Source organism: Rhinoraja longicauda, chromosome 23 (genome assembly GCF_053455715.1).
Source record: "Rhinoraja longicauda isolate Sanriku21f chromosome 23, sRhiLon1.1, whole genome shotgun sequence".
In the NCBI taxonomy this organism is placed as follows: Eukaryota; Metazoa; Chordata; class Chondrichthyes; order Rajiformes; family Arhynchobatidae; genus Rhinoraja; species Rhinoraja longicauda.
In genome coordinates this window covers 2978015-3005574 of record NC_135975.1, presented here as the reverse complement: position 1 = coordinate 3005574, position 27560 = coordinate 2978015, and the positions used below count along the sequence as shown (strand labels likewise).

The following is a 27560-nucleotide window of genomic DNA, read 5'->3' as shown; positions in this document are numbered from 1 at the left end:
GCGGCACGGACTTGGAGGGCCGAAAAGGCCTGTTTCCGGCTGTATATATATGATATGATGATATGATATGGCAGATGGTCATACTACAAAATGAAAGAATCACCGTTTAAAGCATTAAGCCAAAGTATAACTTCACAGAGTCAATTATGGAGTGATTTAGTTTAGTTTAATTTTAGTGTCACGTGTACCGGGGTACAGTGAAAAGCTTTTGTTGCGTGCTAACCCGTCAGTGGAAAGACAATACATGATTATAATCGAGCCGTCCACAGTGTAAAGAAATATGATAAAGGGAATAAAGTTTTGGGACAGATATCCTGCATATGGACTCTGTGAACGGTTCTGTGCATTCTGTACTGACTGGGGGCGAATGTGCTTATGTACCGGATGGTCTTGCATAGCTGTACGCAAAAAAATGTATTTCACTGTACATGCTACACATGACAATAAAGAAACATTGAACATTTAATGCATGATAGAGTCCAGTAAGTACCAATTAGAGATAGTCTGAGGGTCTCCAATGGGGTAGATAGTAGCTCAGAACTGCTCTCCTGTTGTTGATAGACTGGTAGATAGAATTTACAGAGTGATAGAGTTGTACAGCGCAGGAACTTGCCTTTCGGCCCAACTCGTCCATGATACCCCATCTAATCTGATTCCATTTGCTTGTGTTTGGCCCATATCCCTCTGAACCCTCTCCTATCCATGTACCTGTTCAATTGTTTTTATCTTTTCAGACAAACTACGAATTATAATAGTTTTTATACAACTTAGACTTACCTTTTCGTGTTTATGCTTCTCTTTCTCTTTCTCTTTTTCCTTCTCCTTCTCCTTTTTTTCCCTCTCTTTTTTCTCCTTTTCCTTCATCCTCTCCTTCTCCTTCTCCTTCTTTTTCTTCTTCTCCTTTTTGTCCTTTTTCTTGTCCTTCTCTTTGGGCTTCTCTTCAAACAGTCTCTCGGGGACCATCAGGGGCACCGCGGGCAAGACGGACGGGCTCCTGACGCTGCTCGGGGTGCTGAACAAGGGATCCTTCGGAATAAACGGGAGCTGCATTAACGGGTTCTTAACTTTATGCTTATCCTTGTCTTTATTTTTTTCCTTATCCTTTTTACTCTTTTCTTTATCTTTCTTCTTCTCCTTGTGTTTTTCTTTGTCCTTTTTGAAGTTCCCATCCTTGTGTTTTGCCTTGGCGTCGCCATCAAAATCTTTGATTCTAAATTTGAATGGATCCAGCTCGTGGTCTTTTGCAAGCTCTTTCAGAATCTTGGACTCCCTGCTGGCTTCCTTGCTTTTCTCTTTGTCTTTGCCCTTTTCCTTTTTCTCTTTATCCTTATCCTTCAGCTTTTCCTTCTCCTTCTTCCTGATCTTCATCTTAATTTCCTTCTTCAGCTTTTTCCTCACGTCGGACGTTGAGGTGTGCTTCGTGCGCTCCTCGTAGAGTTTGAGAAGGGGTTCCGGGGTCGGGGGGGAAGCGGACGGGGAGGACAGGTAAGGGATGGACATGGGGACTGAGGGCGGCGTTCCCATGCTGGCCTTCCGGACAACCTCGTTGATGGAATCGTCCAACGTCCACGATACGTTGGTGCTGGTTGTCGGGGCCGACGAGGACACAGGGGTGGCACTTCCTCGGCTGAAGCTGCTCGACACGGAAAACATCCGCGGGGTCGACGATTCTGAAATGGTAAGTCTCCTGGGGCTGGTGAAAATCTCCCCTTCCGATTCGGAACCTGAGGAAAACTCAAAGGGGTCGGGTTCGCGCTCGACGCAAGCGCGGGCGATGACGGCGTCAATCGAGTCGTCAATACTCTTATCAGGCACTGGCAATTTTTTTGGCGAGGTGTCGGAAACATTTGGTTTCTCTATTTCAAACGGCAAGAGCGACTGCTTGGTCTGAACGTTTTCTTTGCCGAGTTTCTCAGGCCCAGAGTTGCAAACAGACAAGGGCGTCCTGCTGGGAGTTTCACTCTTGGCCGCGGAATGAGAAACACTGGGTGGTACTTTGGGACTTTTCGGGCTTTTGGGACTTTTTGTGCGCATGGGCGATTTTTTGTCCGCTTTCAAAGAAGCTTTCGGAGATCGGGTGGGACTTCCTAAGAGTGTCAACTGAGCTGCCTTTGGCGATTTGGGCTTTTGTATCGACGACGATGAGATCTTCGATTTGACTTTAGACGTGAATGCTTTTGTATCTGAGGATTTGGGGGTGGAAAGTTGCGATGGTTTTGGTATCGGTGCAAGCATGGGAGGTTCGGGAGAAAGCGGCAGTGAGTCAGAATGATCTGGCGGAGGGACTGGTGATAAAACAGGGGGCACCCGTTGAGAATTGATCATACTTAAAGGTTCCCTGGGTTCCAAAACACCGTCGGGGCTGTCTATTCTGGCTCGCTTTGCAACCGGTACATCGGCAGAGTCTGGGCTTTCTAACGGTCTTTTTCCCAAAAAGTTCTCATCGTTAACAGCCTCTTCCTCCTCCATTTCCTCCTCTTCCTCTTCAAGAGGAACTTGCATGGCTTCTGCTGACGTGCCTCCATCAGTGGGCACCTGTTCCTCTTCTTCCTCTGTGAAACAAAGTGCAACATTAAAAAATACGACAGAACTCGCACTGAGATAAAAAAATTCAGTTTTCAAAATTTTAGAGTCAATCATAAATATTTGAATAGCAGTCACTTGTTATGCAGGCATTCACAGCAGTATATTTCCATAAAGGTATGGAACAGCGGTATAGGTTCATAAGTCATTGGAACAGAATTAAGCCATTCAGCCCATTGAGTCTACTCCACCATTCAATCATGGCTGATCTATCTCTCCTGATCTATCTCTCCCTCTTCACCCCATTCTCCTGCCTTCTCCCCATAACCCCTGACACCCGTACTGATCAAGAATCTGTCAACAGTATATATTTCCATAAAATATAAGAGAGAGTTAGATACAATTCTTAGGGTTAATGAAATCAAGGGATATGGGGAGAAAGGAGGAACGGGGTTATGATTGTGGATGATCCGCCATGATCACATTGAATGGTGGTGCTGGCTAGAAGGGCTGAATGGCCTACTCCTGCACCTATTTTCTATGTTTCTCTGTTAAGAATAATAGATGATGTACAGGATATTTTTTTGTTTTTCTGGAGACAAAAGGAACTGCAGATGGTAGTTTACAGAAAAAAACTGAGTGCTGGAGCAATTCAGCGGTCAGGCACCATTTCTGGAGAAAATGGATAGGCACGTTTAGAGTCGGGACCCTTCTTCAGATTGATTATAGTAGGTAAAGCTTTAGTAGGGAAGCTCAGTGGCTTCAATCCAGTATAATCTAGCCCATTACACCACCCTTTGGCCATTGCTTGTTGGTGATCAGATGAAGCTAATGTCGCTGGATCTTGGGCAGCAAAAAGAAAACCTCAGCATGTTAGCAATGGCCCTCAAGTCTCACTGCAACTGGCAGAAGCGACAATCAAAGCATAGCCCTCTGATGATGCCAAGTCACAAACACTGTAGTCATTTTGTACATCATAATGTCAAGGTCAGTTGTCACCATGGACGTGAATCTTGTGCACAAATAGTCAATTTATCATGTCCTTTCTATTCAAGTGATCATTCTCGCTAAGCTGTTCGAAATTTAGTTTAGTTTAGAGTTACAGCGCGGGAACATGCTACTTGGCCCACCAAGTCCACGCCGACCAGCGTCCCCTGCACACTCGCACTACCCTACACACTAGTGACAATTTACAATTTTTACCAAAGCCAAATCACCTGCAAACCTGTATGTTTTTGGAGTGTGGGAGGAAACCGGAGCTCCCCAGGAAAACACACGTGGTCATGGGGAGAACATACAAACTCTGTACAGACAGCACCCGTAGTCAGGATTAAACCCGGTTTCTGAAGCTGTAAGGCAGCAACTTTATCACTGTGCTACTGTGCCACCTAAATGACTCGAGAAATTGGGAAGAACTGTTCTCATGACCCAGAATATCAACATATCTGAAGAAGGGTCTCGACCCGAAATGTCACCTATTCCTTTTCACCACAGATCCAGCTTTTGGTGTCTGTCTTCGATGATCTTCTGACTCACAGACAAATGCTACCAACTAACCACCATAAGTGAAATGATAGCATTGCATTGTTCGCGATTATATAAATTATAAGCAGAAAGTCTCAGATAATGACAATGACAACTCTTATTGTATTGTAGTGGAATGAATTTGAACCCAACTGTGGAAAGGAGGCAGAGAGGAAAGCTCTTCAGCGGGTAGTCCATAAAGCTCAGAGGACCATCGGAACACAGCTACCAGCCTTGGAGGGCATCTACAACACACGATGCCTCAGAAAAGCCACCAGCATCCACAAAGACTCTTCACACCCCTGCAACAGTCTGTTCGAACTCCTTCCATCGGGCAGACAATACAAGGCCTTCTACGCCCGCACCTCCAGACTCAGGAACAGCTTCATCCCCAGGGCCATAGCTGCTATGAACCGGTCCTGCTGAGCCGGATGGTCACATCGCACAGTGAACCGGCACAGATCTACTTGCACTTTATTCTGTTTTAAAATTGTTACAATTTGTTTCGTTGGGTTGTTTAAATTAATACTGACTAGCTAATTAAATTATTGCATCGTATGGGAGGCGCATTCCCAATCTCGTTGTACCCCTGTACAATGACAATAAAGATATATTGTATTGTATTGTATTGTATGAAGAAATCTTAATAAAATCTTCACTGACAATCTCAACGTGTAGCTATTTGTGACACCAGAGGTATTATATTTGGCATAATCATACAACATTAGTGAGCTATTAGGTTCGGTCTCTGACACAATTTCAGATCTGGGTGAAAGAATCTCGAGTCCAGAGCCATTACATGCACTCAAAGTACGAATGTGTGGTCTTTACATCCAGGAGATTATCTTTCCTTTCCAAAATCTCGTTCTATGATAGTGTGAATGGCCATTAGGAGACAATACCATTATCAAAAGGCTGGAAGTGTTCGGTTGAAAAAAAAAATAGTCAAGATCCGTTATCAAATCCATGCATGGATTCAATACTGGAGTCGTGTCTGTTTCTATCACCTGCAATAAAGTGAACCATAAATACTGAGTAATGTAAGACGTGTAGGAAAATAACTGCAGATGCTGGTTCAAATTGAAGGTAGGCACAAAATGCTGGAGTAACTCAGCAGATCAGGCAGCATCTCTGGAGAAAAGGAATGTCTCTGAAGTCTGAAGGAGGCTCTCTACCCGAAACGTCACCTATTCTTTTTCTCCAGAGATGCTGCCTGGCCCGCTGAGATACTCCAGCATTTTGTGTCTATCTTCGGTTTAAACCAGCATCTGCAGTTCCTTCCTGAACAATATGGCCACTCGTGTAGGAAGGAACTGCAGATGCTGATTTACACCGAAGATAAGCTCTAGGAACAGAACTAGGGCATTCAGCCCATCAAGTCAATTCAGCATTCAATCATGGTCGATCTATCTTTCCCTCACAACCTCATTCTCCTGCCTTCTCCCCATCACCCCTGACACCCGTAATGATCAGGAAACTGTTAATCTGCACCTTAAATATATCAATTGACTTGGCCGTCATGGCTGACTGTGGTAATTAATTCCACAGATTCACCACCCTCTGACTAGAGACGCAGGATAGACACAAAATGCTGGAATAACTCAGCGGGCCAGGCAGCATCTCAGCATCTAAAGAAGGATCTCGACCCGAAACGTCACCTATTCCCTTTCTCCGGAGATGCTGCCTGACCCCCTGAGTTACTCCACTTACTTGTGTCTATCTTCAATATGGCTACTTGTGTTAATTTATAATGTCTTTACAGACCCTGGAAGGATCTCAAGCTTTTAAGTCTCTGGAAATGTTGCATTGGTAGTGCAGTTGCATGCATGCATGCATTGAGAACATGGAGCAGTGCAGCACCGGAATGGGGCCTTAGGCCCATAATGTCCTTGCAAAACATGACGCCAAATTGTACGCCAAATTAAATTAGCTCCTCTGCCTGCGTATAATCTATATCCCTCCAAACTCTGCATATCCATGTTATTCCCTTTACCACATATCTGCACATTGTGGACGGCTCGATTGTAATCACGTATTGTCTTTCCGCTGACTGGTTAGCACGCAACAAAAGCCTTTCACAGTACCTCGGTACACATGACAATAAATTACAGTGAACCAAAGGGGACGTTTCAGGTAAGAACCCTTTCTGCAGGAGCTGTGGACTGTCCTTAGAACACTGAGCCATATCTCCAGCATTTCACTTGATTCTCTTCCTCTTTTGCAAGGTCCAAGTTTCACAGCTGTGCAATGCTATTTGTGGAGCTATTGTTAGGTCCAGCTTTCACGTGGACTGGTAAAACCATTGCTCTTACTATTTTTGTCTTATGACTCAGAACATCATCTTTATCTTGCTACAATCCAACACTGATCCGGACATTATCCTCTTCCTGATTGCTTCAACACATCCTGTAGCTTTGTCTACGCTGAACCCGGGGCGATGAGGCTTTCCACGACTTCTACATGGCCATTGCCTCCTTGGAATTATTTTAGGCTTCGAGATGGCATAATCATTGTCTTCCTAACATGTGTGAAAGGGGGTATAGCTCAGTGGTAGAGCATTTGACTTCAGATCAAGAGGTCCCTGGTTCAAATCTGGGTGCCCCCTCTTTTTATCTACCTCACTGGAGACCCTTGAATTATCTTTAATCCGACTTTACTTTGTACTAAACATTATTCCCTTTATCATGATTCTGTACACTGTGGATGGCTCGTTTTTCTTTAGAGATACGGCGCGGAAACAGGCACTTCGGTCCACCGAATCCACACCAACCAATGATCCCCGCACATTAACACAAACCTAAACACACTAGGGACAATTTACACTTATACCAAGTATACAAGCCCAAGCCAATGAGCCTACAAACTTGTACGTCTTTGGAGTGTGGGAGGAAACTGAAGATCTCGCAGAAATCCCACGCAGGTCACGGGGAGAACGTACAAACTCCGTACAGACAGCGCCCGTAGTCGGGATCGAACCCGGGTCTCCGGCGCTGCAAGCGCTGTAAGGCAGCAACTCTACCGCTGCGCCACCGTGCCACTGTAATCATGTGCTGTCTTCCCGCTGACTGGTTAGCAATCAACAAAAGCTTTTCACTGTACCTCGGTACACGTGACAATAAACTAAACTAAAATTTAAAACAGAACATCTTTACACAACTTACTGTAGCACTCAACAAGAAAACAAATCTGCAATGAATGAAAGGCTTCCCTTGCTGCCGTAATGCAAAACATTCGTTGCTGATTTAACTAAACTTCAGTTCAAGGTTTGATTAAACACCCAAATTAAATTCAGACCCCCTTTTCTTTCTGCTGGCTGCTTTGAAACAACTCTATTCCCTGGAGCGCAGGAGGATGAGGGATGATTTTATAGAGGTGTGCAAAATCATGGGAGGAATAGATCAGGTAGACAATCAAGAACCAGAGGACATGGATTTAAGGTGAAGGGGGAAAGATTTCATAGGAATCGCAGGGGTAACTTTTTCACACAAAGGGTGGTGGGTGCATGGAACAAGCTGCCGGAGGAGCTGGTTGGGGCAGGGACTATTGCAATGTTTAAGAGAGAATTAGACAGGCACATGGATAGGACAGGTTTGGAGGGATATGGGCCAAATGCAGGCAAGTGGGACTAGTGTAGATGGGATATGTTGGTCAGTGTGGGCAAGTTGGGCTGAAGGGCCTGTTTCCAGGCTGTATCACTCTATGACTCAGCAATCTTTGGTGCAGTTCAGGTGGGACTATCAAACAAAATGCTGACTGATAAAAAGTTATATATTTTCTGGTGTTAGTTCTAGAGAAGCATTCTGTCCAGCCAGCTCATTTAAAGACTACTTTATATCGGAGTTTTATGTGAAGTATTTGTACTTCTAGTGCTTTCCACGTAGTCCATTTCCTATCTTTGGTTTAGTTTATGAACACAGCACAGAAACAGGCCCACCGAGTCCTCAGTGGCCAGTGAACCCCAGGCATGAATGCTATCCTACCCACCAGGGACAATTTACAATAATACCAAGCCAATTAGCCTACAAAGCTGTATGCCTTCAGAGTGTGGGAGGAAACTGGAGATCCCGAAGAAAACCCACGTGGTCACAGGTACATACTCCATACGGACAGCGCCCGTAGTCAGGATCTGAAACCGGGTCTCTGGCGCTGTGAGGTCTAATCGCACCTCAACCACAGACCACCTCTTGCACTCCCATGGGCGTGTTCTTTCTAAATTTTGTTCTGCACTAATGCCTTGTTCTTTTACACAATCTTTTTTCCTTTCTTCAGATCCAAAATGTCGCTTCTCCATGTCCTCAAGGGATGCTCCTGACCTGCTGAGTTACTCCAGCGCTTTGTGTCTTTTTCCCCCGCAAAGTGACATAAATGATTGCAACCAAAAAAGCTGTTGTGATAATGTAACCAATAACTAAATCCTTGACAAAAGGATGCCCAATAAGTCAGTGGGATATGTACTATTAAAGTGAGGATATTAAAACAGTTTACAGGGCAATTATATATAAAGGCACTACAAAGAAGAAAATTGCTTTTGGACACTAAATTTGGCAAGTTCAAAGGAAATTGGTAAATTATTATTCAGGACTAAGAGTCTACTAAGGATTGCCCTCCAGGTACAATTTGCAAATAAATGCAGTTCAACTTTACAATTCTTTGTAAACAGCTAGGAAGCAAGCCATGACGCACAGTTACGAGCCCGACAGCCAATATTAATACAGGTATTGAATGGGAGTATGTAAAGCATCATATTCACACTGTTGCTTTGTCTTCCTGCTATCATTGCAGTTGTAAAAGCACGATTGTACTAGATCATGAAAGGGCTAAGAAATGTTTATGAAAGAGGAAGCAAAATGAAGTGACAGAACCTTGCGTTACCAATTATTTCATTTTGAAAAAAATAATAAAAGTAACAACAAACAAAAAATAATAATCACAGTGACATCCAAATGCACACTTCGACAATGCAGAGTGAAGCAGTTACTGACTGTGTTAGCACGGGAAGGTGAAACAATTTACAGTATTATGAATGGCCTAATCTATATGTTAATGCCACTGGATCATATAACTCCTGCTTGAATAAGATAGTGATATAGTTGGAGGGTTTCTATAGTTACCGGCACTGACAACTGTTCTGAAAGGTTGTTTGACTGACAGGCACATGCTGCTCAATTGGAGCCCAGCAGTTGCTTATGATATGAAGCCACGATAACAACAGTATCTCTTACATCTTCTCCCTCCATTAGATATTCTAAATCACCCTTTGCTCGTCATTGCTATTATTCAATCGCCAGCTAATATATAAACTTAAAGCTTTTCCCCCCGGTCTCCATCAGTTAGATGAACTGCTAAACTCAGGATGGAGTTAAATCATCTTTTGAATTTAGTTTAGAGATCTAGCGTGGAAACAGGCCCTTCGGCCCACCGAGTCCGCGCCGACCAGCGATCACCCCATACATCAGCACGTTCCTACATACGAGGAGCAATTCACAATTTTACCGAAGCCAATTGACCTCTTGGAGTGTGGGAGGAAACCGGAGCACCCGGAGAAAACCCACGTGGGTCACAGGGAGAACGTACAGACAGCACCCGTGGTCAGGATTAAACCCAGGTCTCTGGCGCTGTACGGCAGCAACTCTACCGCTGCGCCACCGTGCCGCCCTTAAACTGTATCTCGAAACTAAACTAAACATGGGCCTGCATTATATTCTCTCTCTTGGCCACCTAATTCCCGACAGAAAGCTTTGATTGACTGTTTCCACAATGTTCCAGATCATAACCACTTCGTAAATAGACTTTATTTTTTTTCCACCTGCCCCTTGTGTCTTTTGGCCATCATTTTGAATCTATGTCATCATGTCCTTAGGCCATCTGTAATTGGAAACAGCTTCTCTCCATTTACCTTATTAAAACCTGCCAGGACCTTGTAAGCTTCTATCAAATCTCATCTCAACCCTTTTGCTGCAACGGAACCTCACCAGTTTTCTCTGCCTAACCTTGTGGCTAAAAAATCCCTTGGCTCTGGAAGTGCTCCAGTGAAAATCATTCAGAAATAGCCACAACATTGTAAACTCGACACTTATACAGAAATGAGTTGGATTTTATCAAAAATGACAAGGTCAAGGATTAAGTTACCCATCTGTTACAACAGATGGTAACGACATGATCTCAGTTACTTTTAATAACTGTAATGGCAAATGACATTTCACACTACCTGGTGGAAAACAATAACTATAATTGATTTTAAAAACAGGTACAAATATTACAATAAATAGGCACGAAAATGATGCATTTGTGGAACGATAAATAAAAAGGGTTACTGTAGATTTGTACCACAAACGGCTGTCACAACACTCAACATTTAATTTTATAAAGGATGATTTTATAAACTTAATAATATGTTAATATTCGTTATGTGCTATCTTATATGGCAAACACCAACTGTTAGCGGACACAACATTTACAAATCTAACCGCTCTGTAAGACATGCTTAGCGAGTAGCAGTTAGGTTTTAGTTTTAATGTTTAGTTTAGTTTAGAGATACACCATGGAAACAGGCCCTTTGGCCCACCTTGTCCATGCTAACCAGCGATCCCTACTAACACTATTCTACATACACTAGGGACAATTCACAATTTTTTTTTAACCAAGCCAATTAGCCGACAAACCTGTATGTCTTTGGAGCGTGGGAGGAAACTAGAGCACCCGGAGAAAGCCCACTCGGTCATGGGGAGATAGTACAAACTCCATACAGACAGCGCCCATAGTCAGGATCAAACCCGGGTCTCTGGCGCAGTAAGGCAGCAATTCTACCGCTGCGCCACTATGCATTGCATTACATTGCCCAATGCAATGTGATTTTGTTGTTTGTATCAAGTGACCCATAAAATATTGAACACAGTTAAAGTTTTACATTTATTTCAATTTACTTTTAACCAGGTAGTTTATTAAAAAAATCAAAGACTTGTCCCATCCCAGCCTTCTCTCTGCTCCCGTCCGGCAGAAGGTACAGAAGCTTCAAAGCGCGTCCCACCAGACTCAGGAACAGCTTCTTCCCCTCTGTTATCAGGCTTCTGAATGGTCCTTCCATAAGCTAGGGTACTGTCCCATAGACCTCTACCCCATTGCGGACATTGGACTTTGTCTCTGGAACTGATGCGCTACAATGCTGAGAACTATATTCTGCACTCGGTATCTTCCCCTTTGCTCCACCTTGAGTTTGACTTGACTGTATTAATGTTTAGTAAATCTCATATGTTTGAATAGCATGCAAAATAAAGCTTTTCATTCTACCTTGGCACACTAATATACCTAATGTTCCTTCAACTTACAATCTCGCAATAATATGCCTGAACCTGAAAAATTATAGGACGTCAATTTTAATAGTCAATATTTTAAGGAATAAAAAAATATTTGCCTTAAAATAAATCGGATTTGCCACGCTCCTGCTTTTTTGATCAGCAGAGGCTCAGGAATCAGGACATCTCTGTAATTTGTAAATCTCCATGTAAAGAACAAACTGAAAAGGATCATGTTGGGCATGAAACCTGCATTTATGAAACTGCACTTCACAAAACAAAGTTTTGTTATCAACCAGCGTTGTGACCAAATTCAATGTTTTTTGTTTTATTTTACATGCCTTTCGATTAAGGGGTCAAAGAGCTTTTTGGATTTAATAAGACTAAGATTTAAGGATAAGGATAATTGTAAATAGTCTCGTTTATATGGAAATAATGGATTACAGCAGAAATAATAAGCTATCACAGAGCCATAGAGTCATACAACGTAGAAACAAGCCCTTTGGCCCAACTTGCCCATCCATGTCCCATCTACACTCGTCCCACTAAACCTATCTTGCCCACGTACCTGTCCAAATGTCTCTTAAACGTTGTGATTGTACTTGCCCCAACTACCTCCTCCGGCTGCTCGTTCCAAACGCCCGCCACCATTTGTGTAAAAATAGTTACCCCTCAGGTTCCTATTAAATCTTTCCCCCCTCAACTTAAAATTTCATTTTTATACTGTTTGCCAAGATGCACAGCAAGCTCAATTTTTATTCATTTCTTGTGTAAGACAATGGAAAAAAGATGGGATTTACTCATATTTATCATCTCACTATGGAGGTCTTAAGGCATTTCACAATGCCCTATACTTGAAGTCTAAATGCAGCAGCCATTTTAGATATGGTGAGATTACACAGAGAGGGAGAGGAGTGACCATTTTAAACCGTATTTGATGGTATTGCTTAATGGAAATCACATGCCATGAATCTGTTAAAACACCTTCAAATAGTCAAGAGAGGATTGATATTCACCCTTATCGGCAGACTTTTAATACGTCATCGAGAGTGTAACACTCAGGCAGTGCAACACTCTCCTGGTACTGGGCTAATGTAATCATATGCTGATGATACTGATAACATAATGAGAAAGGGTGATGGCACAGTAGTGCAGCGGGCAGAGCTGCTGCCTCACAGCACCAGAGACCAGGATTCAGTCCTGACCTCGGGTGCTCTCTAGTGTGGAGTTTGCATGTTCTCCCTGTGACCGTGTGGGTTTCCTCTGGGCTCTCCGGTTTCCTCCCGTATCCCAAAGATATGCGCGCTTGTAGGAATCACTCCCAGGAATGATTGAGGTAACATATGACGAGAGTTTGACAGCACTGGGCCAGTACTCGCTGGAGTTTAGAAGGATGGGGGGGGACACCTCATTGAAACTTACCAAATAGTGAAAGGACTGGATAGAGTGAATGTGAAGGGGAGGTTTCCACTTGTGGGAGAGTCTAGGACCAGAAGTCAAAGCCTCGGGATAAAAGGACCTGCCTTTAGAAAGATTAGAATGGATTTCTTTAGCCAGAGGGTGGTGAATCTGTGGGATTCATCGCCACAGACAGCGGCGGAGGACAAGTCATTGGGTATTTTGAAAGTGGGAATTGCTGCGCCACTGTGCCGACTCCTGGAGAAAATTACTAGAACACAGAAGTCATGGACTGGTAAATTATACAGATTGTGTACATCTATCAGAGTGCATGTTCCTTCAACTTACAATCTTGCAAGAACAGTTCCCTGTTTGTACAACAATGCAGCACACGAGAGGTAATATTACAAATAGGATATGGTCGTGGGGAAGATGCCAGCTCACAGTCCATGTAGGAAATCTTTTCAAGTAACACATCAATGATTTTTGCTCGAAATAACAAATGGACCAGATTGTTTCATTTAATAAATAATCAGGAAAAGAGATGCCACAATTGTATAATGCAAGTTCACGATATATCATCCTTGAGCACAAACACAAGCAATTAAGAGACTCCTTAATCTTGAAAGGTTCAAATTCATCTTTGTGGTTTAGATTGACATCTCTCAGTCATAAAAAAAGGGCAAGTGCCAACGACCTATCGTGAGACATGACCAAGAGTTCATAAGATATAGGAGCAAAATTATACCATTCGGCCCATCAAGTCTACAGCCAATCAATCGTGGCTGATCTATCATTCCCGCTCAATCCCATTCTCCTGCTTTTTTCCAATAACCCCTGACACCCTTACTAATCAAAAATCTATCAATCTCCGCCTTAAAAATATCCATTGATGTGGCCTCCACAGCCGTCTGTGGCAATGAATTCCACAGGTTCACCACCCTCTAACTAAAGAAATTCCTCCTCATCTCCTTCCCAAAGGAACGTCCATTTATTCTCTAGTCCAAGACTCTCCCACTAGTGGAAACATCCTCTCCACATCCACTCGATCCAGGCCTTTCATTATTTGGTTAGTTTCAATGAGGTCCCCCCTCATCCTTCTAAACTCCAGCGACTACAGGCCCAGTGCTGTCAAACACTCATCATATGTTAACCCAATCATTCCTGGGATCATTTCGTAAACATCCTCTGGACCCATCTCCAACGCCAGCACATCCTTCCTCGGGTGTAGGGCCCAAAACTGCTGTGGTTGGGCAAACTTAGATTATTTTTCTCTGGAGCGTTGGAGGCTGAGGAGAGGCCCAGTAGAAGTTTATAAAGTTATGATAGGAATAGATAGGGCCAGAATCTTTTTCCTGCCCAGGGTGGAATGTCAAAAACTAGTGGGGGGAGCTTTAAAATGAGTGGGTCAAAGCTTAAAGGAGATGTGCAAGGCCAGCTTTGTTTTACACACGGAGAGATGGCTGTCTAGAACGTGCTGCCAGGGTGGTGGTGGGGACAGATAGGATGGTGGTATTTAAGGGGCTTTTAGATAGGCACATGAATATGCACAAAATGGAGGGATATGGATCATGTGCAGGCAGAAGGGATTAGTTTAACTTTACATCAGTCATCATGGAGCGAAGAATCTGTTCCTGTGCTGTACTGTTGTGCAGTCCATGAAGTTGTCATAAAGTGCAGACACTATTGTATTCCAGGAAATATGGTTATCATATTGTTCATAGAAAGCCTCCACAAACCAACCACATGGCAAGGACTCGTAAATCTCTTTTTAATTTGTCTCAGGAACGGTCTTGACCCGAAACGTCACCCGTTCCTTCTCTCCAGAGATGCTGCCTGTCCCGCTGAGTTAGACAATAGACAATAGGTGCAGGAGGAGGCCATTCGGCTCTTCGAGCCAGCACCGCCATTCAATGTGATCATGGCTGATCATTCTCAATCAGTACCCCGTTCCTGCCTTCTCCCCATACCCCCTGACTCCGCTATCCTTAAGAGCTCTATCTAGCTCTCTCTTGAATGCATTTAGAGAATTGGCCTCCACTGCCTTCTGAATCAGAGAATTCCACAGATTCAGAGTTACTCCAGCATTTTGTGTCTATCCGATTTAAACCAGCATCTGCAGTTCCTTCCGACTCAAAGTGTACTGTTCTAGTTGCATTCAGATAATCACCCAGTAAAGGCAAAAGGTTATAAAAATCCACCATTTTGCATACATTGTGGGTTGCAGAGTGGCATGGCTGGTATGCCACTTCTTCACAGTGCCAGAGACCTGGGTTTGATCTTGACCTTGGGTGCTAAATGCGAGGAGTTTGCATGTTCTCCCCGTGACCACATGGGTGTCATGAGTCAGAGGAGCAGAAGTAGGCCATTCGGCCCATCGAGTCTGCTCTGGTTTCCTCCGGGTGCTCCAGTTTCCTTCCATTTCCCTAAGATATGAAAGGTTAATTGGTCTCTGTACATTGCCCTTAGCGTGTGAGGAGTGGGCGATAAAGTGGGGAATCATAGAAGGTATTTATCCTGTACTATGAACAGGCGATCGATGGTTGGCATGGACTCGATGGGTCGAAGGGGCTGTTTCCATGCTGTATCTCTAACTTAAACTAACCCATCGCCCTGATGTACATGTACAGAATGCCACAGGTAGTGTAAGAAAATAACTGCAGATGCTGGTACAAATCGAAGGTATTTACTCACAAAATGCTGGAGTAACTCACCAGGTCAGGCAGCATCTCACGAGAGAAGGAATGGGTGACGTTTCGGGTCGAGACCCTTCTTCAGACTGAAGAAGAGTCTCGACCCGAAACGCCACCCATTCCTTCTCTCCTGAGATGCTGCCTGACCTGCTGAGTTACTCCAGCATTTTGTGAATACAGAATGCCACAAGTGGATATATTCGTTCTCACTTTTGATCATGAAATTTCTAAGAAGTTGGTATAATTTTACAGATGCAAACATCTGAAATGCTCATTTTATTTGGTTACTTCAGAACAGCCTACAGCTTATACATTTTTTTGACAATTAACTGGATTACCAGTGTTGCATTCATGGTATATTCATTGTAATATACCTTTAACCAGAAATGATGCATTACTTTAAATTGGGAGTACATTGACAATATGTTTAGTTTAATTTAGTTTAGAGATACAGCATGGAAACAGGCTCTTTGGCCCATCGATTCCACAACGACCATCGGACACCCGTTCACACCAGTTCTATGCGATCCCACTTTCCTATCCACTTCCTACACAGTCGGGAGCAAATGACAGAGGGCCAATTAACCTGCAAAGCCGCACCTGGAGAAAACACACATGGTCACAGGAAGAACTTGCAAACTCCTCACAGACAGCACCTGTGGTCAGGATTGATTACTAATTGATTAGTAAAGGTGTCAGGCATTACCGGGAGAAGGCAGGAGAATGGGGTTGAGAGGGAGAGATAGATCAGCCATGATTGAATGGCAGAGTAGACTTGATGTGCTGAATGGCCTAACTCTGCTCCTATAAATTATGAACCCGGGTCTCAGGTCTGTGAGGCACCAGCTCTACCACTGTGCCACATTAGTTTAGTTTAGAGATACAGCGCAGAAACAGGCCCTTCGGCACACCGCGTCCGCGCCCATCAGCGATCCCCGCACACTAACACACACGAAGGACAATTTAGGATTTTTCCCAAACCAATTAGCTGACAAACCTGTAGGTCTTTGGAGTGTAGGAGGAAACCAGAGCACCCGGAGAAAACCCACGCAGGCACAAACTCCATACAGACAGCACCTGAATTGAACTCGGGTCTCTGGCGCTGCAAGGTAGCAACTCTGCCGCTGCGCCTCCGTGCCGCCACTTACTTCTTCAAACGAAATAAGCAGTCTCTGCTTGATGTGAGAGAAATGTTGTTTTGGGGGAGGGGAAGGGATGAAGAGGAAGCGTTGTTCACAGGCAGGATCACACAAAAGGACCAGGCATTCCTGCCTCTTATGCTTTGGGAGAATCTGCAGACATATTTGCTAATACTGAACATAAAGGTTACATCTGCATTCATTCTAAAATTGATCAGCTAGGCTGCGAAAGCAGACAGAAACTCTCAGCCCAGTCAAGGATTTATATTTCAACTTGAATCCATTGTGTGAGATTTGCGCCCTGAAAAGGCTTATTACACCTTCAACAAACATTTCCCTGAGCTCTATTATTTTTTAATGGGCATGTTCCAGAATTGCTTTAGGGTTTATGTGGCGTTAATTTATAAATTACCTGACATGTCCATTAAGTTATGTTGCAGTATGTTCCATTACTGTAAACGACATAAGACATTCTTAAACATGCCTCAGCATCTCCTGTCAACCATGTATTTTCTACAGTGTTACCGACTTGCTCATTGCCTATAATGACCTTGACAAAATTCTGGAAAAATAATCTCTGCACCTCCAGCTCTGAGCTATTTTTGAACTGGCTTTGAATAATTGTCACACAATATGAGTTTCTTGATTAATTGCTTGAGATAAGGCTTACTTTTCTCATTGGCCTCCAGTGGTTCCTTCATTTCCCACAATCATTTTTTTTCTAGTTTGCAATCACAGAGGGATGTGCAGGGCAGAAAACTCACAGATGCCAGAGAGGGTAAAATGTATTATAGAAGAATTAACCAGCAATGACAAAAAAAAGGATTAACTCTTCCAATGCCATTAACACTAATAACAGGTAATTATTTATCAACATGCGAAAGGGTCATTGGGTGATTAGAGTTTGGAGTTTAGAGATACAGCGCGGAAACAGGCCCTTCGGCCCACCGAGTCCACGGCGACCAACGATCCCTGCACACTAACACTCTCCTACACACACTAAGGACACTTTACATTTACACCAAGCCAATTAACCTACAAACCTGCACGTCTTTGGAGCGTGGGAAGAAACCGGAGATCCCGGAGAAAACCCACGCAGGTCACGGGGAGAACGTACAAACTCCCCTAATCAGCACCCGTAGTCGGGATGAAACCCGGGTCTCTGGCGCTGTGAGGCAGCAACTCTACCGCTACGCCATCACACCACGATTAGCAAAATGCCCCATCTGCACAAGTCCCACCTGCTCATTGTGCCCATATCCATCCAAACGTTTCTTATCCATGTACTTGTCCAAATTTCTTTTAAACTGCTTGCAAGTTTTATGAAGTTGTGGTATGCAATATCAGTACTTCCTTAAGAAAATATTACTTGCCTGTTTTGCCTTAAAGCAGTTAGCTAATTTATAAACTGATAATATCAAGATGTGGTAAACTGGTAGACCTGCTGCCTCACAGCTCCAGGGTTCGATCCTGACCTCAGGCGCTGTTTGCCTGTATTCCCTGTGACCACATGGGTTTCCTCCTGGTACTCTGGTTTCCTCCCTCATCTCAAAGATGTGTAGGTTTGTCGGGTAATTGGCTTCTGTAAATTGCCCCCTAGTGTAAAAGTGGGATAACACAGAACTAGTGTGAATGGTTGATCGATGGTCGGAGTGGTCATGGTGGGCTGAAGGGCCTGATTCCATACTGCAGCTTGCAATCAAATAAGTCAATTAAAAGTAGAAAATATGTTTTTGTTCCCCATTCATAATATGGCCCCTTCGTTTAATTTTGTTTAACTTATTATCTTTTTTTTTTCAAGTCAAGTCAAGTCTACTATATTTGCCACATACACATACAAGATGTGCAGTGAAATGAAAGTGGCAATGCCTACGGATTGTGCTAAACTAAAAACAGAATAGAAATTTAAAAAAAAGACACAACACAAAAAATAAATGAATACAGTAAATTTCTTTTTTCTTCTGCTTTTTGGTGGTTTCATATTGACGTTCACAAGTATTTTTACATTTAATTCATTTTGTTTTTCCATTATTGATTTTATGTTCTTTTAACATTATTTGTTTAAACCCTTTTTTAAACTTTTATTGAGTGGTAGACCTTTGTACAGCTCGGGCAACAAACCCGATTGTTGGCAAATTTAGTGAAATCCTTATTTCATGACAATTGTTCCTAAAAATACTTCTCTCAAGTGCTTTAGGGAGAGAATTAATTTTTACTGCCTACCTTTTAAGGTTAAAGTAAAGGTTTTGCGGTTTTAGCTTAAATTTTACATCAGATCCAAACTTTCTTTTTCCTTCCTCTTGCTCAGATCTTATTCTCTTATGTTCCCAATGGACAAGCTTCAAAGCTTCGACCAAAATAATGTTAGAGCCCCAGGCAAACACTGTAAAATTTTAATTTTTTTAATCCAGCAGACAGCAATTATTTTTAAAAAAAAACTTTTTAGTGGTTCTGAGGCCAACAGAAGGCATTTAAACGTGGGAACACGTTTACCAAATAATGTCTTTCATTGCTTTCTTGAAGCACATGTTTGGTCATTCTAAGATCTTTTTTGGAGTTTTGGATTATGTGGTCTCTTTGCTTCTTTAATCCTATAACAGTGCAGTGACCTTGTAGACAGGGTGGCGCAGCGGTAGAGTTGCTGCCTTACAGCGCCAGAGACCCAGTTTCGATCCTGACTACGGGTGCTGTCTATATTGAATTTGCACGTTATCCTTGTGACCGCGTGGGTTTTCTCCGGGCGCTCCGGTTTTCCCCCACACTCCAAAGACATACAGGTACAAACTTATACCGCAAAGAAATATTCACAACTTCACTCCTCTAAGGCCTGGTTCTAATATTCCTGGTCTCGACTCCCCCAAACAGCAACCTTTCATATCTCTGCAACTTCAATCAAATCATCCCTTAATATAAGCTCCAAGGTAGGGGGAGTGGAATGTATAGGAGAGGAGAACATGTCTGCTTATATTACAGAAGGAATTATAAACGCCTGTGTCAACTATTTATATTAATCGTGATAATAAGTGAAGTCTTTGCATCGCTGCTGAGTTTAACACACAAGTTATAAGAACACTCATATTTTGTTTAGTTTAGAGATACAGCCCCTTTGGAAACGGGCCATTCGGCCCACCAAGTTTGCTCCGACCAGCGATCGCCGCACACTAACGCTATCCTACACATTTACATTTACACCAAGCCAATTAACCCACAAACCTGTACGTCTTTGGAGTGGAGGAGGAAACCGAAGATCTCAGAAAAAAAGCCACGCAGGTCATGGGAAGAATGTACATACAGGTGGTCCTCAGTTTACGATGGGGTTCCGTTCCGAGAAACCCATCGCAAACCGAAAATATTGTAAGTCGAACTGCATTTAATGCACCTGATCACGCGGCCGGAAGCGAGGGGCGGCTCGCTACGAGTCGCTGTCGTTTGCACCCTCGCAAAGTTGAAATATCGCAAGTCGAGGCATCGTAAGCCAGGGAGCATCTGTACTTAGTACAGACAGTGCCTGTAGTCAGGATCGAACCCAGGTCTCTGGTGCGGTAAGGCAGCAACTCTATCGCTGCACCACCGTGCCGCCCCTCAGGTTTATCCTGCACCACCTGATGTGTGCAATAGCTTGATTGCACTCACGTACAGAATGACTTGACTGGATAGCAAGCAAACAAAGTTCTTTGCTATATCCTGGTACACATGACAATAATAAATACCAATACAAGCAAACTGGAGTCACCTCCAGTAGAGGCAGGGGGAAGGATGGCAGACCTCCCCCCTAAAGGACATTTGCGTTTTACTGCAATTCGGTGATTTTTTAATCATTATGACTAATGACTACTTTTGTTCAATATTCCAGAATTTTAATTTAAGTTAAATTATGCAGCTTTCAAATTGGGATTTAAATATGGAGACTGCATGGTTCTGGATTACTCGTCTGGCAATATAACTATCGTATCAACATACTGAACGGCCCCATAACAGAAGCGTCCATGTTGCGGGGCTGGAAACTGGACGTGTCCTGAGCTAATTCTGCCACCACCATCATCTACTGTACAAGCGATGGCTCCCATTGACTGTCGCCGGAAGCTTGCGCCCTTTTCAGGACGGATGATGACAATGATGTAACATTTGAAACATGGATGATGGACACGAAAGAAGAAGAAGAAGAAGAAGCATACTGAACAGTCCCACCCCGGTCATTCTTCTCCCTGCTCCCTTCCGGCAGAAGGCACAGAAACTTGAAAACATGTGCCACGAAACATGAACCGCTTCATCCCCTCTGTTATCAAGCTTCCATATGCTCGAGTACTGTCTGGCTCATCGCCACCCTGTTGAGGACATTGGACTTTGTCTATGGACCTGATGCATGACAATGCTGAGAACTGTATTCTGCACTCTGTATCTTCTGTATATGTGACAATAAAGGGCCGTTGAACCCTTCCCCTTTGCTCTACCTATTGTACTTTGAACTGATTGTATTTGTTCATGGTATATCTGATTTGGTGTGGACAGCATGCAAAACAAAGCTTTTCACTGTACAATAATAAACCTGAACCAACATAAACCTAACCCCAGTTGAAGACTCATAAACGTCACGGTATGATTAGGCTTTAAAGGTGAGAAGAGGTTTCCCTGTCATCCTGATTGATTTTGCAGATTGTATGCCTTCCCCATAGCTAACAATGATCCATTCCACATTTCCTTGACCATCGTCTGCCTTGATCTTTGGTTTTCACACCTTACCTTTCCACATCTCTAGTCTCCCTCTCCCCTGACTCTGTCCGAAGAAGGTTCTCAACCCAAAACGTCATCCGTTCCTTCTCTCCAGAGATGCTGCCTGTCCCGCCGAGTTACTCCGGCATCTGTAAGGCAGCAGCTCTACCGCTGCGTCACCTTTAATGAGGTAGGCATGTTTGGTGTGGGAAAGTAGAAACAAGGAACTGCAGCTGCTGGTTTACACAAAAGGACACAAAGTGCAGGAGTAATTCAACGGGTCAAGGAGCATCTCTGGAGAACATGGATGGGTGATGTTTCGGGTCGAGACCCTTCTTCAGACTTGCAGAAAGTATTTCCTCAAGAGTGCAAGCTCTGCTCCTGAATCCAACCACCAGGTCGGGTGCATTCAGGAACTTCACACCTGAAGGTTGGGAAATATTGTCGGAGTGTTGTAGAGAATTAGGCAGCATGGTGATGCAGTGGTAAAGCTGCTGCCTTACAATGCCAGGCACCTGGGTTTGATCCAGATTGAATTTGGTATGCAGGAACTGCAGGTGCTGGCTTACACAAAAAAAATACAATGTGTTGGAGTAACTTAGCCGATCGGTCATCATCTCCGGAGGACATTGGAACGGGATCCTTCTTCAGACTAGGTAACGCAGTGTTTCATGAAGTTTGCAGATGCAGCGTCTTGAATTGCTGCAGGCTACTTTGTAGTCATACATTAAATACACGCTGAATCATTGCACAAATTTGATTTTGTTTTCATGTAACTTTTTTTTCTGGGAGATTTTTATCTTTATCATAAAAATAAGGAGTGCACCTTCCTTAAAAATAATACTCGTGGATAATTCCTGGCGGTGTAAGTTGCATCTATTTACTTGTTGACACGATTTATGGAAAATTAGATAAGTGTTTATATTGGGAATTATAATTATCAATGACTATCAGTAAGGTAGTCCTGGGCAATGTAAAATCTCAGTTATCTTGATAACCTCTTGCCGCCCCCCATTGATTCTTAAGACATGAATTCTTCACACAAAAATTCAAATTTCTGTAATTTATGATGTATAGGAAACTGGTGAAGGGAGTGAGATATTATAGTTGTGCTGCAGGACCAGGAGAAAAATTGTGTGGCTTTAGCCCAGACTTATCGTGCAGAAGGTCATCTAATCATTCTCTTTAAAGCTCGGTTTGTAACAGTAAATAACATCCTGTGTCACTTATCTGTAAACAGAATCATTTCACCTTTCTTCTGAACTTGTCATGGAGCCTGCAATTACCTTGTCTACATTAGCAATAAGAGGACTGCTTTTACAATAATTCTACCCAGAGGGCTCTCAAATCTGGTAGGGCTTTGTATGTGGACCTGTGCAGATAGCCGGCCTATACCCAGAACAATGGTATCTAAATAATCCTCAGTCAATGTTGATGGGTTGGCAATGATATTGTTTGCATCTGTTGAAACAGGACGGAGCGCCAGAAGGATATAACACACCTTTCTGAAAGGTTTTGCAGCAGTACTTGCATTGACTTCCCACTTTATACAAAGGTATTTCATATCCGATTGAATACAAGGATCTTACACAAAATGCTGGAGTGACTCGGCCGAACAAGCAGCATCTCTGGATAGAAGGAATGGGTGACGTTTCGGGTCAAGTGTCTTCTTCTGAAGAAGTGCCTCGACCCGAAATGTCACCCATTCCTTCTCTCCAGAGATGCTGCCTGACCTGCCGAGTTACTCCAGCATTTTGTGCCGATCTTCGGAGTAAACCAGCATCTGCAGTTCCTTCTGACGCAAGGATCTTACACTCTACTATTGATGATTTCAAGCTGATTTCTGCTGTGCATTATTTTATCTATCCAAATATGCAAAGTAAATTCACAAACGCATAATTTAGGTTTTTCGTTTAGTTTAGAGATACAGCATGGAATCAGGACCTTCGGCCCACCGAGTCCACACCAACCAGCAATCATCCCATACTAACAATCATCCAGCAATAACCTACCCACTATTGGCAATTGACATTTTTTTTTACCAAAGCCAAAAAATCTACAAACCTGTACGTCTTTGGTGTGTGGGAGGAAACCGGAGCACCCGGAGAAAACCCACGCAGGTCACAGGGAAACGTGCAAACTCTGTACAGACGGCACTCGTCGTAAGGCTGCAACTCTACCGCTGTGCCACCCCAAATTATTTGGTTGTCATCTAATGCTTCAAAACAGATGGATCGAATTCACTGAAAAACATTTCACATCATTCGGGTTGATGGCCTGCTACTCATTGCGGTCCACCAGTGCACTCTGGTCAGGACAGAATGGACCCATCTGATTCTAGTTTCTAAAATAAATTCTGTCTTGCTCTCAGATAGGTTAGATAGGAATCTTCTCGACTGGGGTAGGATGTGGATAATTTAAGTGACTTTTTGAACCCCACTGTGAAGCCACCTGAAAACTTTGTGACTCTCAATCAGAGACCAAACTGTTGAACTCCCCAGAGCGGAATCACTTTGCAAACTGCACATGCATTCAATTAAACAATAAACAGTTGAGTAGGCACACAAATCTCCCCTGTGCACAGTCAACTTAGAGTCAGTTATTTGATTTACAGTAAGTACCTACACTACATTAAAGATTTAATCTGATTTTTGATTTCTTTTGCCAGGTACTAATGCAATTTTCAGTGTTTAAGAAAATTTCGCAAGAAGGTTCACAAAATCAGTGCAACAAATGCATCTATTTTCTTAATAGGTTAATTTCCCTAATAGGCAAGTGTATATTTTCTTAGCACCTAATATTGCTTGAAAGAATACGTGCTGGCTTTTGAAGCAGTTTACATAAGAACATAAGAAACAGGAGTAGTCTATGTGGCCCCTTGATCCTGCCCGGCCCTGCCATTCAATAAGATTGTGGTTGATCTGATCTATGTTGTCAACTCCTCCTTCCTGCCCGAGTCCTGTAAATCTGGATTCTTCTATCATCCACGACTCAACCTCAGTCGGCTTTACTTCGTTTAGTTTAGAGACACAGCGCGGAAACAGGCCTATCGGCCCACCGAGACCACACCCACCAGCGGTCACCCCGTACACTAGCACTATCCTACACACTATTGTAAATTGTACCTCGTGTGTAGGATAGTGTTAGTGTGCGGGGATCGCTGGTCGGCACGGGCTCGGTGGGCTGAAGGGCCTGTTTCCGCGCTATATCTCTAAACTAAACTAAACTTGTGGTGCATCTCTCCCACAAGTTGCAAAGTATTATAGAAGCTGCTGGTTATCATTGCAGAAAACATTAATCAGCAATGCCATCTAGTGTTTTACTATGTAAGAAAGAAAGTGCACCGTAAATGCTAAAAATCTAATGAGCAATGTTCAGATCCATGACTAAATGAAACAAACAATTTGTCGATGATGCTTAGTTTTTGGTTTAGTCTCCTTTATTATTGTCACGTGTACCGAGGTACAGTGAAAAGCTTTGTTGCCCAAGGTGACAGAAGGAATATTTAAAAAAATGGCTATATATTTAAGAAACAAAGTTGACAGCATTTTAAAAATTCAGGCTGTTGAAGAGTGGGCTTGAATTGGCTGTCTGAACTTTTGTGTCTAGTTTAGTTCAGAAAACCAGCATGGAAAAGAGCACTTCGGCCCACTGAGTCCACACTGACCATCGATCATAGTAGTTCTATGTGATTCCTCTTTCTCATCCACCACTTACACACTCGGGGCAATTTACAGAGGGCACACAAACTCACACGCTGTTGGAATATGGGAGAAAACCGGAGCACCCGGAGAAAACCCACACAGCCATAGGGAGAATGTGCAAACTCCACACAGACAGCACATGAGGTCGGGATGGATCCAGGGCTGTGAGGCAGCAGCTCTACCAGCTGTGCCACTGGTAAGCCCTGCTTTTGTGTTATGGTCCGCACATCTTCAAAAATGGTAACGATTCAGAAAAAGGTGTCTAGAACTGAATGGTTTGGCATTTTTAAATATTTATTGACAGGCCCCTGGGCTAAATGATGACTCGCTTTCATTCCATCTCTGGGCGTAGGATGATGAGTTTGCACACATTCTTTTATCACAAGGTGTGTGCTGCACATCCGTCAACATACGGACTTGGCAATCAAGGCTTTGCAGCTCTGACAAGGTGGTCCATGTCTATTGGAAACCAGGCTCTGCTTTAAAGAGGATACAGGTTTTAAGGGATAGGGGCAATGATTAAAGGAGTTTAAAAAAAACCACAGAACAAGGTGGGCAATGGAATGTACTTCCAGGGGTGCAGATGGAGGCAGATACAATAGTGGCGTGAAAGAGGGTGGCATGGTGGCGCAGCCATAGAGCACCAGAGACCCGGGTTCCATCTTGACCACGGGTGCTGTCTGTCCAGAGTTTGTACGTTCTCCCCGTGACCTGCGTGGATTTTCTCTGGTTTCATCCCACACTCCAAAGACGTACAGGTCTGCAGGCTAATTAGCCTTGTAAAATTGTAAACTGTCCCTAAAGTGTGTAGGACTAGTGTTTGTGTGCGGGGATCACTGGTCGGCGTGAACTTGCCCTGTTTCCGCACTGTATCGCTAAACTAAACTGAACTAAAAGAGGCTATTAGATTGGCACACGGATATGCAGGAAATGGATCATGTGCAGACTGAGGAGGTTAGTTTTTCTTGGCATCATGTTCGACACAGGCATTGTGGCCTGTTCCTGTGCTGTACTGTTCGATATTCTATGTTGCAAAGGCATACTGAACACACATTTCCATGCGGTAATTTCTCCACCCACTCCCAAGTACACTCATTCTTACACTTCTTCAGGTTGCACGACAATCTGAGCTCACTTCTGCTGGTTTGCATTCATTATTTATATATTGCTGTCTGTATAATTTCCGTGTAAACAGTTCACGATATGTGGTTCAGGCGAGCAAGGAATCACAATGTGCCCTGGCGTACATGCCAACAAACTAATGCTAAATCTGAATCACTGCCTACATGAAAATTGGAAATAAATGTTTTCTAATGAACAAAACTGGATATTTGTAAAATACCTGCACGCAGAGAGTTGTCAGTAACAAGTGATCCAGACTCCTCCCCATCCCAATCCCCTCGGTCCCTTCGATCAGTATAGGTGTCAGGGGTTATGGGGAGAAGGCAGGTGAATGGGGTTAGGAGGGAGAGATAGATCAGCCATTTGAATGGTAGAGTAGACGATGGGCCGAATGGTCTAATTCTGCTCCTATTACTTATGAACTCAGCCGTGTTTCCGTCTGCCCTTGTCAACTCCGTGATGTACTAACATGTATAAACCCAGTTAATGTTAAATTGGGTAATAATTAGTCTTGGACTACACCACCCAAGATGTAACTTTATGAATTATGAGGGTTTCAGCCTGAGAGAAACCATTACGGTTGTTGAAAGAAGACCTGCATTCAAAAGCTCAAACTCATGTCATCTTTAGCGATAAGTAAAGCAATCAAGTGTCGGGGAGCTGTCTCGGAATAAAAACAATTTGGAATTCAACTGAAAATAAGTCAATTGAAACAGTACTACTCCCAGTTTCCTTAAATATGTTTTTGGGTATTTACAACCCAGAAGTGTATTAGATCCGTTCTGTGCATAAGCAGCACGGTGGCGCAGCGGTAGAGTTGCTGCCTTAGAGCGCCAGAGACCCAGGTTCGACCCTGACTACAGGTGCTGTCTGTATGGAGTTTGCATGTTCTCCCTGTGATCGCATGGGGTTTCTCCGGGTGCTCCGGATTTCTCCCACACTCCAAAGATGTGCAGGTTTGTAGGTTTATCGGCCTCTGCAAATTGTCCTCTGGTGTGCAGGATAGAACTAATGTGTGGGGTGATTGTTGGTCGGCGTGGACTCGGTGGGTGAAGGGCCTGTTTCCATGCTGTATCTCCAAACTAAAGTGTCTACGAAGTGATTTACAAAAGGTAATTATTGTTTTTCTGGTAAGGTTTTTCAGGAACAGATCCATGCTTCATTAATGGTTCTCAGTAATTGGCTAGTACAATAATTGATAAAGTGAAACAGGAATTTATTTCAGTAAGTTTCTTTCACTCTTTCTGAACAACTCTCTACAACAGGTATATCCAGCTTTCCTAATTGTCACAATTATTTCCAATTTTTGCAAAGGTAGTGATTCAGATTCAGATGAATTCACTGTCACATAAACCAGGGAGTAACGAGATTCCTGGTTCACATGAATCTCATGGAGTCAACAGTCGTTTAGTTTAGACATACAGTACGGAAAGAGGCCCTTCGGCCCACTGGGTC

General features: G+C 43.3%; 1 protein-coding gene across 1 annotated transcript in view; it reads right to left on the bottom strand.

Moving 5' to 3' along the window:
• The window catches only part of taf3 (TAF3 RNA polymerase II, TATA box binding protein (TBP)-associated facto), a 168631-nt gene that overhangs the window by 33877 nt on the left and 107194 nt on the right, over positions 1-27560 (bottom strand). Inside the window, exon 3 of the mRNA XM_078420109.1 lies at positions 778-2552. Coding sequence (XP_078276235.1) covers positions 778-2552 — 1775 coding nt within the window. The remainder of the gene's footprint in view (positions 1-777; positions 2553-27560) is intronic.